The sequence below is a fragment of the Bombus bifarius genome, unplaced genomic scaffold, assembly GCF_011952205.1.
Source record: "Bombus bifarius isolate JDL3187 unplaced genomic scaffold, Bbif_JDL3187 scf7180000007996, whole genome shotgun sequence".
In the NCBI taxonomy this organism is placed as follows: Eukaryota; Metazoa; Arthropoda; class Insecta; order Hymenoptera; family Apidae; genus Bombus; species Bombus bifarius.
In genome coordinates this window covers 4618765-4631907 of record NW_022884376.1, presented here as the reverse complement: position 1 = coordinate 4631907, position 13143 = coordinate 4618765, and the positions used below count along the sequence as shown (strand labels likewise).

The window sequence follows — 13143 nt, the reverse complement described above, 5'->3', positions numbered from 1 at the left end:
GACGATTACTTTGGAAGAAAGTCGGCTGCGATAACTAGTCGGACCCCCACTGATAAACGATGATTTATCGCGGTCGTATTCGCGAACGCACGCAACAGTCTATCGCATCGTTGTTCCGCGTACGGTTCCAGCCACGTGTCCAAGACGTTTACTATTAATAATCCAGCGTGAGTCACACCGATGCATTTTTCTCTCCAGCTGAAAACCCGCGATTAATACGGTGTCGTGTCGCGCGAGCTGCTCGGAAAATCCACCCTTTCGATAATAATTCTTCGCTCGTTTCCGCGCTTTATTAGCAATCGTTGAGAGTACCTCGTTATCGGACCACGAATACGGTTATCAGTTATACGAGTCACTATAGCGCAAAATTAAATCGATATGGTCGATAAAATACTACACTCACGTAACTATTGGTACTAATACAAGTTACTAGTATTCATAAATTCGGTTATCATATAATACGTAGAGAGGAATTGCAATTACTTTTTCTTATTCATTGTCTAATTTAAACGTGACGCGTGAATCCGGCGTGAAAGCTGAATCTGACACTAAAAACTACAACCCTAAAAATGAGCGTACGAGAGCGTCGAGTAATTTGGAACGTTGGTTCGATGGGTGGGTGCAACTGTCTGAAAATCGTGGAATTCTATACCGTGGAAAATTCACGAGCTTCGTGGGTTACGGTACGGTTTATTAGCACCCTTCGAGAAATCGATTCGCGTTATTGAATCTCTGTTACCCTGCGGCGTAAAGTTTCTTCGCTCGATGTTGATCCAAAGTTGCTGAACGGTGGGAAAATAAATTTGTTTTTCTGTTTTACGGAGGAACTTGGTATCGAGAGTTTTCGGTGGCTATTCGTTCCGATTTTCTAGTTTACTTCGATGGCGATAGGGAGCGTCTTAGATAGTTGGCGAAAGATCTCTATAAAATCATCGTCGAGCGAAGAAACAGACCTCAGAGTTGGTAGAGTAGGACACACTTTTTTCTAGAAAATATCAAAAAAGCGACCATGAAAATCTACTTTTAGCGATATTCTCCGCCAAAATCGGACAATATCCTATCTACCAATTGTTCCTGGCGTGGCAACTTTTCAACTACATCCCTCAGATACTCTGTCTCGTGAATCCGATATAATCTAGGTCGCTCTTCTTATGTTCGATCATGTTCCGATTTTCGTGTTCCACCGAACTACGATCTTTCGTCTGTTATTATAAAAAATCATCATTCGCCAATCGATATATTTCCAGGAAGAAGCTTCACATATCGTGTTCAACGACAAAATCAGCATGAAAAGAAAATTATATTCGTTAGAATCATTAGGTTGGTGTATATGAAATTTTCTCTTCCATTTTCAAATTTTAATTGTACGTAGTCTCTATAAAATATCATACATAGCTAATGAAATAATAATCGATAATATCACACATTTAATAAAAATGTTCATGCGCTTCGATTTCTAACATAAAGCTTCTTAACACACCGAGTAAACATAATCCATATCAAACGTCTTTTCTCTGATTCCATATCTTAATAGGAAAATTTAACGCTATCAACCTGTCAAATTCGAACTTAGAAAAAACAAAACTTCGTACACGCCAACCTAATAAACTCCGACTTAAGCTTAACGTGAAATCTGTGTAAAAATCATTCGATATCGAAGTATCGTTTTTTAAAGTACACGTTCTTCGATCTGTACGATTCTTACCTTTCACCTGCTGCACGGTGGTGAGCTTCCGTTCCCAGAGATCGTCGAACGGATGAGACGTGGCAGGCTCGAAGTCCCCCGTGTACTGTCTCAAGCCTCCGCTGGTCGTGTAACAGCACGTGCACATGCACGAATGATATCTCAGTCTCCCCTCGTCCAGATAAGGATGCGCCAGTGCATCCACCACGGTGATCCTCTTGTCCTGCGAGAAGTTCGTGAACGGGGTCAACGAACGATCGATACACGACGCGAAGCCCGCCTCTCGAAAACGATCGATCTCGGCCGACTCCGGCTATTTACGGGGACAGTTAACCGTGTTAATCTCCCAAGAGGTAGGAAAAACCCGAGTTCCAACACGGTTAGGGACGAAAACGAATTTACGGCCACTGTTCGAACGGATTGCTCGACTGAGATCGCTAACTAATTACCGGTTAATCGTTAATAAGTTTGTACGTCATCGTTATTTCCAGATCGGGACACGTAGATTGGCTTTAGATTAGAAAAATGGGAATAATAGATTTTAGAAAAGAAAGAAGAGATTGTTCTTCGTTAACACTCGAACTACCACATCAGTCAAATTGACTGGTTTTACAATTTTATTTTTAAATTTCTACTTCGTGTTATATTTTTTCCGCAATGATGTAATGACTTTCGCAACGGTAACTAAAAGAATAATATAACGAATTTTATTTTGTTTTTTATGTACTCAAACTCAAAATAATTTTGTATTAAGGATACTTATACCAATACCAGTAGGAATGACCGGTACTTGTCAAAGTGTAAAAGGATTCTGCAATCTGTTTATCGAACCCCAATTAACCAGTTTCCTCGTTTTGTACAACGTCCCACACGTTTTTCAAATTTTTACTTCGTATCATTCGATATGACGATATCAGTTATCAGGAAAATTCCGGATCGATCGCTAGATCGCTAGATGCTAACACTAGAAATACCACAGCAGCAGATAAGATTGGTTCTACAATTTTATAAACGTATCAACCCTCGTGTAGGGATAATGGTCCCAGATGGATTAATAATGCCAAAAATGTACTGTATAACATGAAATTCCTTTCGTAAGAAAGTAAAAAATCATTAAATATAAAAATATTCCATTATTACGTATTTTTTAAAAGCCCAGACATTTTCACTGGTTTTGGTAGAAATAGCTTCGTGTTAACTATCGGTAGTTCTAACGTTAAAGAAAGGGAGATTCTTTTCATTGATTTGAAAATATCTACGATATGGAAATTCCTCATCCGTTGACTTATTCGTTGTCGGATTACGGATCTTTATTAGCGAATTTACCGTTATGGACTCGACCAAAGAAATAGAATAACGTTTGCGCGAAAACATTATTTTACGTTAGGAAATCCCTTGTCCTTAGTTTCAGTTCTTTCGTTAATTCACCCTTCTCGCTTTGAAACACGCTCTACATAACAAAGTCCTTGGCGAATCGAAACTAAGAACCTCAGAGTTAACATATTTCTTCTGCCGCCTTCAACTTTCATCTTTATCCCCCTTCGTTTCTTTCCATTCGAGAAACTTCAGATTCTAATGAAGCCTCGACGAAACCAAGCTTTCCTGTTGTTTCTTAAACAACGACGATCTAAAATTACGGAAAAGTATCGGAGCAACGCTGTAGAAAGAACGAAAATCCACGAAAAGTTTCGCAAATGGTAATAGCCCCGCAGTTTTAGTTTTACGAACGATGAATCAACAGTTTCACGAGAGGAACGGTTTTAACGCCTTCTGAAAGCTACGTTGGAACTTCATCTCGATTATTCATGCCTCCATTTTATTCTCTGTTTGTTACTGAAAATGGCCACTCGAGTGGCCATTATTCAATCCGTTCTGAGCGCTTGATGTCTTAATATCAACCGAGTTAAAACGATCACACGCGGTTTTACAGAAGTTAAGCGTGTCGTACGAACGATCTAAACGTAAACGAGAGTTCGAGGACGAGATTCAGGAAAGTAGGCTGCGTTGGCGTATTCCCGTGCTTTAATAACTACTCGACAACCTACAAAGACGGCTCCGATCTCGTTCGAACGAAGCCAATAACTGCCGAGACTGTGTTGGTTTTACCGAAATCCTGACGAATGTGGCGGCTGCCAGTTGTAAAAGCTACGTGTTTCGATCTACACTCTCGTTCACAAGTATTTTTAATATTCTACATTGCGCGAAATTGAAAATGTTTTCGCATCTTCCTAAAGAAAGTGAGATAAAGTTGAAAAGCGATCGGTAATTTTTATCTCGTTCGATAATTATACAATACACGTTTTTAGCGTGTGTGAGAACATCGAGTATCGTAAAACGCTTATGAACCGGAGTGTACACGATTTCTTCTGACTTTTTCGTTTCTTCTCTTTTCGCGTCGCTTTCCTCCTTTTTAAGCTGGACAGTCGACAGTAAAGATTTTATCTCGACTTTCGTATTATACAAACACCATGTCCGCGAGAATTTTACTATGTCGCGGTCGTCGCTCGAAATATTTTTTACAAACTGCCACGCGAAACTTTTCACGGTCTTTTGTTCTTCGACATTTTTCCGTTTCTTATTTTGTTAATTGAAAAGATCGGTTGTAATTCGTTCGATGTACAGTTTCGTGAACCGTTGGAAGTTTCTCGAATGGAACGATGACGGAGTTCGATGACTTATCGCGTCGCCACGGATGTTGATAAGGGCACATCCTCGCTCGCAACTTGCACGTCTCTCTTCGTAAACATAACTACGAGTTTCAGAGTCGATCTATCATGCAGCATGGTAGTAGCTAGAATAGTTGTTGCAAAGAAGTTGACCAACTTTCGCAGTTCCTCGCCCAAGTTTCTTCGCAACCGGTATATCGATTATCATTTTTAACGACAGATTCATTCGTTTGAAGAAAGTCTGTCGTATTTATCGAGTACAAATGTTAGCAAAATGTACTCGCAACTTCCAGTCGTGTTTAGTGCCGTTTCCTAATAAAGTTGTACACCTATACGAGCAAGCTTTATACTCGATATATTCTATGCTCGAAATTCCAATCATATAAATTACAATCCTATAAAGTCGGCACATTATGTCGTAACGATAGCTGAGCGTGATGAAACTTACGGGATCGAAGACTAGCATCTGGCAGAGCAAATGGACAGCCTCGTGCGTCGCCTGGCTGCTAAGGGTGTAGAGGGCCGTCAACGAGGGTGGCTTTGGTGCGCGCCTCAGCATGTGAGATCTCGCACCCTCGCACGCGAACCTCATGTCCTCGAGGGTCGGCGTGCCCAGCAATTCTGTGATTAGTTCCAGCTGCAAAGCGAATGAAAATGTTCTCGATTTTAGAACCTGGTCTTCTCCTTCCTTCGTCACTTTCACTCCGGCCGCAGAAACTTTGCACGTATCGAAAGAAAATAAATCGTTATACTCGGAGAACAGGCAAGATTCTCCCGCCATTTGTCGTCGTAGAACTTTGTCGATGATGATTGTTGTTGGATGAACATACTTTTACCTGACAGATCACTCCATTTTCGTAGAGTTTCGTCGCAAAGTACAATAGCAAAGGATCGAGGAAATTGCAATTATTGTTTGCGTTATGAAATTAACTTATTCGCATAGAATTACAAGAGAAATTGGTGATACACCGGCGAATTTAAAACGTTCAATCGTGACACGGATATTTGCGTGTATTTGTATGAGAAACGCGTCCAATTTTCAAATGAAATGTCATCGAAGAAAGCGAAATTCGTTAATTGATGGTTAAAGGACTAACCTGTTGCACAGGACTCTGTGCCTGAAAAAGTATCCGCCGACGAAGAAGCTCGCCAAAAATGCAACCGACACTCCAAACGTCCACGGCTGCGGTATAATGTCGCGCTCCCATCAGGATTTCCGGTGCGCGATAATACTGCGTCACCACTTCCTGCGTCATGTGCTTGTTCTGATCGGGTTCCTCCACTCGGGCCAAACCGAAGTCGCAGATCTGCTCGCGAATAAGATTCATAATTTCGTCGTTATTAATTCCGTAGAAAGATCGATGGTTTCCCTTATTTTCTCGTTTATTATTTTTTTTTTTACGTTGATAGCGAAGAAGTTTGGAAGATTTAGCCAGCTTAATCACTTTGTTTCGGTTAGTTTACTTACCTTTAGTACGCAATTGCTGTTCACGAGTAAGTTCCCTGGTTTTATGTCCCTGTGCAGGATTCTGGCTGAATGAAGGTATTTGAGGCCTGAAACAAAAACGGATTATACTTAGTACGAGAATTCGACGATTCTTAAGTTCGCGAGTTTTTAAGTTCGCAGGTTGCCAAATCTTAAACTTTCTACGCTCGTGGATTTGAAAATTCAGACATCTTGTAAACTTCCAGATCGTTAAATCGTGAAACTTTTGAACTTCTACTTCCGAATCATAAGTCCAGAAATTGTTCAATTCTCAGATCCACGAGTTTTGAAGTTCCTGCATTCTTAGATTCTTACACTTCCTAAACCTCTAAACTCCCGGATCTCGAATTTTGAATTTCCTAACTTTCTCAATTTCCAGTCACTCAGAAGCTCTAGAATGCCTAAACGAAGAAGTTAAAAAATTCATAAATCTGTAGATTCACGGATCTTAAAACGTCTTATGACGTTTCCGTGGTTCTTAATTCTCAAACTTGTAACTGTCAACATGCCAAATTCCCAACTTGCCAAACAACAAACCGATATTTCAAAATGTCGTATTTCGCAACTTTTCAAATTAAATTTCCAATTTCCTAAATCCTCGAACCCCTAAAGTCTAAAATAGGAACTGCCTCTTCCTATATATTTCGAATCCTGTACCGAATTCCTCGCAGCGCGGTAACCAAGCCACGTTCCAAGACAATCAAACTTTCCGACGAGCCATTATCGTTCTAAAACCTGAAAAGACACGGATGTTTCTCATCGAGGAGGCGAAACGCGCGACCTCGATTTTCACAAAATTCCTGCGCCAGGTCGTTAGAGCCTCTTCACTCGACTCGACAAATGCGCATACATTCACCGCAGATTATCCACCGAACATATCCTCGTGACATACCAATCCGTAAAATTAAACTATTTCCTACTTTCGGTGTATAATATAAGACAAAACAATTATCATAGTAATATCGAGAATCTGTCCCTTTGTCGCATAAAATTTCGAGTAAGAGATATGCGCGGTTCCAAAATTTTAAAGTTTCTCTATTCCGGCTGGCCAATTTTCTAGCGTATTAGGTTGTTTCTTTCGTTTCATAAGCTGATAATAAATGAGCGATAATAGATGAATAATAATAGATGAGTGATAATAGATAAATGTTCAAAGCAAATAAAACGCCTACGATATCGACCATGCTCAAGTTTGCACCAAGAACGTGTTTATTACAGGTTTAATCAAATTACAATTTCTGTTTTATATTATTTTATTGAATTAGGTATGATTCATTTCGTTCCATTTTTATTATTATTGTTCGTGCATAATTCAATAAACTAATATAAAACAAAAAACATTGTATTATTTCCTTATACGACGAAAGAAACTTTTCGGACAACCTAATACAAATTACTTTAAGAGATGCTACCAGCGAAGAATGTACAGCAATTCCATTTCAGGAACTTGTATTTATAAATTCTAGAAACGCGATCCCGATAATTTTCGTAAATGTGCAATTTTGTATTCTGCATCGAGTTCGAAAATTTTAGTTGGTAAAGGAAACGACACATCGTGCGTAGCAATTTAACAATTAGCGATGTGAATGCTATAATGAATGAAATGATATGGAAATATTTTTTGTAGCCACGGTACTTTTAAATTTACCGGATAAACGATAGCGATATGAGTACAGAGTCGCGCTGATGGTTCATGGAAACAGGATTATTAACATTTTATTGAACGGAACAAGTGGGACGGTGGGTCGCGTCCCCTAAGTGCTCGTCATCGACGACAAATTGCATCGAATCGCGAAACGTCCTTCGTCGATGGTAATTTCGCACGGTGCGCGCGCCGAAAACCTGTTTTAAATTGAAATCCGGATCGAACAAGAAACCTGTCCTTATTATCAGCGAGAAAAAGGAGAAAAGAAAAAGGATCTTGCGAGGATTCTTCTTCCGACATTTTTATATTCCAGTTTGCTCCGTCTTCTTTCTACCTTAATTTAATCGACTTTGAAAATTAACCCGTGAACGTATAAATTATTCTTCGGTTTGTCAGTATAAAATAATTCAATCTTCCTCGTAATCACAAAAAGAGCGCAATTAGGTACAAAAATAGATATGACGCTTAAAGGATGCTCTTATAACGCAACATAAAAAATTACATTGGACACTCTGTTTATTTCCTGCGAACGCGATTTCTCTTCCTTCGCTTCTATTTTATTTTAATTCGTGAAAGTACCTCTTAAATTTCCTACTATTTTTTTATTAAAACGCTCCGTCCACATACCTCGGCATAAAATATCTCCAATCTACGAAGACAAATGGTCAAACCAAATAAAACGTTTACGATATCGAGCATGCCCAAGTTTACACCAAGAACGTGTCTATTACAGGTTTAATCAAATTACAAAAAAAAGAAAAAAAGAAAAATCAATTTTCATTCCTCGTTATAATATACGCCAAACGGAACTTTAAATAACTGATTTTCTAGAAGTCAACCATTAACATTACGTTCATCGTATTCGTATATTAAAATCAACGCTGCTCGAACTCGCATTCTCACCCTCGTTCACCGTTCTTGGTTCCCCTTAGTCGCGAAACCGCGAGGCGAAACGATATGTGTTCAAGGCAGCAACGGGGCTGGGGGTTTGTTATACATAAGCTGGTACGGGGGATTGAAATGGGGGCGCGAGTTGAATACAGGACAGATTACCGGGCCGCCCCTCGGAGGGTTTACGAAAAGGGGTGGCAGCTTGACTAACGGACGTCGAGTGTCGCGGAGCTGTGGATAAACGCTCGTGTAATCCCTTCCAAATGGACACGCGTGTCGCTTGCCAAACATTTCATCTCGAGTAACCGTTTCATGGGGGTAATAATTATTTCATTGTCGTTCCGTGGAATATTATTCAATTTCACGGCGGTAGAATATTATTGAATTCCTTCCTCGAGAAGGGGATGGGTGGAATTTTTTTTTTAATAAGAATAATTTTAGTTTCTAAATGGAGTTTCGTACTTACTGGCTTCCGCGTTTCCCATTATATCTTTTGTCGGATCGTCTGATACAATATATTATTAGCGAGGTTTATTTATTCGGAATTATTCAGACAAGTGGATCCTTCATGAAGTTCAGTTACGATTAATTACGATTTTATGCGTGGCTTTCACGAATACAGTTGTACGTATTGTTAAATATTGAATTAAACTTATTAAGAGTATTTAGAGGGAAGGTTATACTCGTAGAAAACAAGCAACTAGTAGTACCTTCGTTTTAATAAAATCCTAGTTTAGTAAAGTCCAATTAGCTTAAAAACTCGCAGAAAATATAAAATGGCCCGTTAAAATCTACTTTTAAAATTCAATTAACTTTCCGCGTGTAACGGTACATATCCGAGAAGGAATTCCTTATTTAATGCTTCGTACTTAAAAATGCTACTAGATTAAACTTAAAATTTAAGGCACAATTTGTCTTACGTACAAAGTTACTTACGAATTGCTTAACGCGTACGTTTTGCGCGGTAGACTTTAAAAACCACTTTAAACAGTTGGTTCCTTCTTAAAAGAAGAAACATTGATCAACCGTACTTCTTTCTCGCGTAAAATTATGAATGCAATTACAAAGGGATCAAAGATCAAACTTTCCAGAGAAAGCACAGCACGAAGAATGGAAAATTTTGTACACGCGCGACGCTAAGCCAGTTATTAACACATCATACTCGTACCATCTACGTAGCGCGTTAAATGCGCACTGTGGAACGTTATTCGCGATATGTAATGCGCATTACGGCCACGGTACTGAACAGTGTCACTCCCTTTCGCGTAATTATTTCGTCGCCAGTTTCTCGTGCATCCCTTTCTTCCCTTCGCGAAGCTCAGTCTCGACGCGACACTACCGTGGATGGAGACCGATCGAGCGAGAAACAGAGTCTTCATCGTCGTCGACAGGCGTGTAAAAACGTCAGCCTTTTCATTCTCGCATCCTGGCTGACGAACGAAGAGCATCGAGGAAAAAAGCCACCTGACCGATGCGAGGGGGTGGAAAGAATCGCCGGAGAAAGGGTGAAGGAACGACGGAGGTGAAACGAAGGAGAGACCTGAAAACGGACAGCAACGAAGAGAGGTACACAGTGGTTAAGGGTAGGTTTCCCGTTGAAGGGTGAAGTGAGACAAGGAAGCGTACGAAGAAACAGGCTGGTTTTCGAAGAATCGAGAGTACAGTAACGCACGAAAGTATGCGAACACTCGTAGAAATATTTGATGAATACGTGCAATACAAAATATATAAATATAACTAGATACGTAGGTTACGGAAAAGATTTTGAAATTTCATTGGAACTGCAACGAGGTTCGATTATTGCGATCGTATTAGTTACGTTTCAGACTAATGCGAAACCTGATCGCAAAAGTATCGAAATAGTCAAGACAATTATCAATTGCACCGATAAGCCTAAGTCAGTTTTTATAATTTTGTTGTTTATTGTCTGTTGGATTATTTAACGTTTAAGACAGCTGTTCTTGTTGCGGATGAATATTTTTACGAAACGTACGTTTGCGATAGATATTTTTAACTTCTATGTACGCTTTTACATGTGTTCCAAATTTTATCGACACAATGATCGTGACAGCGCGTTTCGTTACAGCGTTAATAAAATTTCCACGTGTTTTGTACTGCGATACACGCACATCAAAAATTTCCTATGGCGAGAGTTGAAATGTTTTCGCGAGCAAACTGTAGAAGAGTACAGAGAAAAAGAAGGGGAAGACGAAGGGTGAAAGTCGGCGTGGAAGAGAAACAGGAATGACACAGTCGGGGGTGGTGAGGGCAAGGGAGTGACGAGGGGCTGCAATAAGAGCAGAAACATCGGTGCCAGATGAGTGTGCCGTGAGTCATGCCGCATTCAGACCTCGACTTTTCTCTCTCCGCAATAAAACTCGGTAATATTACCGGGGTAATCTGCCCCGTGGGTGCGTCCGGTTGCGAATTCACCCGCCGGTAATTAAAGTCTCTCTCTTGGTCCCATCTCTCTTTCCACCGCAGGACTTCGCACACCCTCGCACTAATAACTCGAGACGCGGGGTGGTTATCCTCGATGCACTTGTTTTGTCGATTCTACGAGTGAGGTAGGATTATTATCTGGGTTAGCCGAGCTTCGACGTCTTAAAATTCGATCTCCAGGCGTACATAGAGTAATAAAATGTCGTTGTATATTATGCGACAGCATTAGCTTTTGATATAATAGCGAAGGAACGAGAAACTATCGTGCACTTGGAGGCTGAGCAAGAAAAAGTGTTCTCATGAACGAGAAAACGAATGGATCTAAACCTTACGGTAAGATCGTTTGAGTCATCGAAAAGTTATTACGTAGGAACTAATGAAATATACAACGAAATAACATCCATAAAGATTTTAACGAGTTGTCGATGATTTGTCATAAGTCATGCATGTTCATCGTACCTCTCTGTTTCCGCACGTTCGTTTAGTTTATCGGTTGTATCGGCGCGTGTGAAAATAAATTTTTACGATAGTGGTTAGCCACAAGGTGAATCGAATTTGCGCTTCGCGTGACTCGTTCGAATTCGCTGGTTATTCGCTTTTGAATCTTTTACGCGGTGATTTTTAGACGCCGCTTGTTTTAACACCAGTAGAATTTTTAGGTAGCAAGCATGGCGGATTTTCGTGAATTTTCTTCGTTTCGATGTTTGTTTTATATTTAGCGGTTTCGACACAGTATAAATATGCATACTTTCGGCTGCGCGTTTTTCATTGCTCTAACGAAGGGAATTCATAACGTGTACTGCTTTAGTTGGTAACGTTTGGAGTTCGATTATTGTCCAGCACACGATACAGTCGATGGTATAACGATATACGAGCCACTAGGAAGCCAAGCTGATCACGATTCCACTTTTCATTCATTTCTTCATTTCACTGCGTATTTAATTCTCATTATTAAGATTTAATTCTCATGGAACAAACGATACGCTTGCATAAGTTGATTGGTCGAAAGAGATGAGATAAATGGTGATAAATTCTAAAATATACTTAAAAGACAGCGTTTATAACATCATCGGTTTTCTGTACTTTTCAATTTATGAAGGTGATTAATGTGGCTTCTGAACAATTCATATAGAAATCTTTTAACCTGCTGACGCTGTGATGGAGTATGATATACCACAATTATTAATCTTCCGTATTTTTCTCCTGCATCGCGCTTTTTTATTTCAACAAGTATTTATTCTTGCATATAGTAATTACGAAAGCAACTGATAGTTCATTCTAGGTGACAGAAGAAGCAACGATAAGATACAAGGTTCGTGTCATAAAAAAAAAGAAAAAGAAAAGAGGAAACTAACAAATTTGCCAAGATCGTGCAGCGGAGGAAATCCTTGACGATGGTTATAATGAAAATTGTCTTCTGCATTATGTAACTTTGACTATCTTCTTCCACCGGCCGCATTCATCGCACGTGTCTACGAAAATAAAACGTCCCAGGGTTTTCTACGAATATACAGGGTGTCACCTGTCAAGCGGCCGACGTGGCCTTACCTTTGCGGCTCGAGGACGCGTGCAACTATTGTTCGTATGAAAAAAAAACTTCGATTCAAAGGGAGATGCTCCGCGTCGGGATGAATTGTTCCGCAAATGCGGGTGTTACGGGCGGACTTTTAAGATTGACCTCGTCTCCTTTTCTTTTCTTTTTGTCTTCAGAATATAAAAGTCAAGGTATCTTTGTTTTATCTTTGTTATCGATAGACTGCGGATTTTTATGCATTTCTGAAAAATTTCAAAGGGCAAATGTGGAGAGAACACGCAAAGTTACATAAAATATGCAAAGTTTAACGCCTATTATAATGTTTAGTAGGTAAAACAAATTCCTGTTTGGGTTCCATTTCTTCATTTGCCTTTATAAATATATGAATTTTCACGAATATCCATAGTCTAGCTATCGAGTGGAAGATTACAGCGCCGATATACGTACTTTTTCTCCCTTTCCTACACGATTGAAGTTTCTTTTTACATATTTCTTTCTTGGTATTTCTTTTTCTCCTCTGTTAATGCTGCGAGATGTTTTACGTTTGGACGTTACGTAACTTCGATTTGCAACGCTCTAGCAGACTGCATGCTTTCTATTTGCAGTGTCGTCTGGCATATTCTCTTCTCATCGTCGGTGTAATAAAGAAATCGCGTTTAACGTTACTATCGAGTTTTAGTTTCCTTTGTCGTCCGAGTGATTCAGAAGAAACCTTGCGGAAGTATTTAATTCGACATAAAAGTTTTAATTAATATCCTTTTCGTCGATCCTGATATTCTCTTTCATCGTAACATT

At 39.7% G+C, this 13143-nt stretch overlaps 1 protein-coding gene across 2 annotated transcripts in view; it reads right to left on the bottom strand.

Moving 5' to 3' along the window:
* The window catches only part of LOC117206165 (serine/threonine-protein kinase NLK), a 231398-nt gene that overhangs the window by 24482 nt on the left and 193773 nt on the right, over positions 1-13143 (bottom strand). For both annotated transcript variants that reach the window (XM_033445269.1, XM_033445268.1), the window contains exons 5-8: positions 5819-5904; positions 5448-5657; positions 4799-4987; positions 1706-1907 (exon numbers count right to left, since the gene is read on the bottom strand). In XM_033445269.1, the coding sequence (XP_033301160.1) occupies positions 1706-1907; positions 4799-4987; positions 5448-5657; positions 5819-5904 (687 nt within the window). The remainder of the gene's footprint in view (positions 1-1705; positions 1908-4798; positions 4988-5447; positions 5658-5818; positions 5905-13143) is intronic.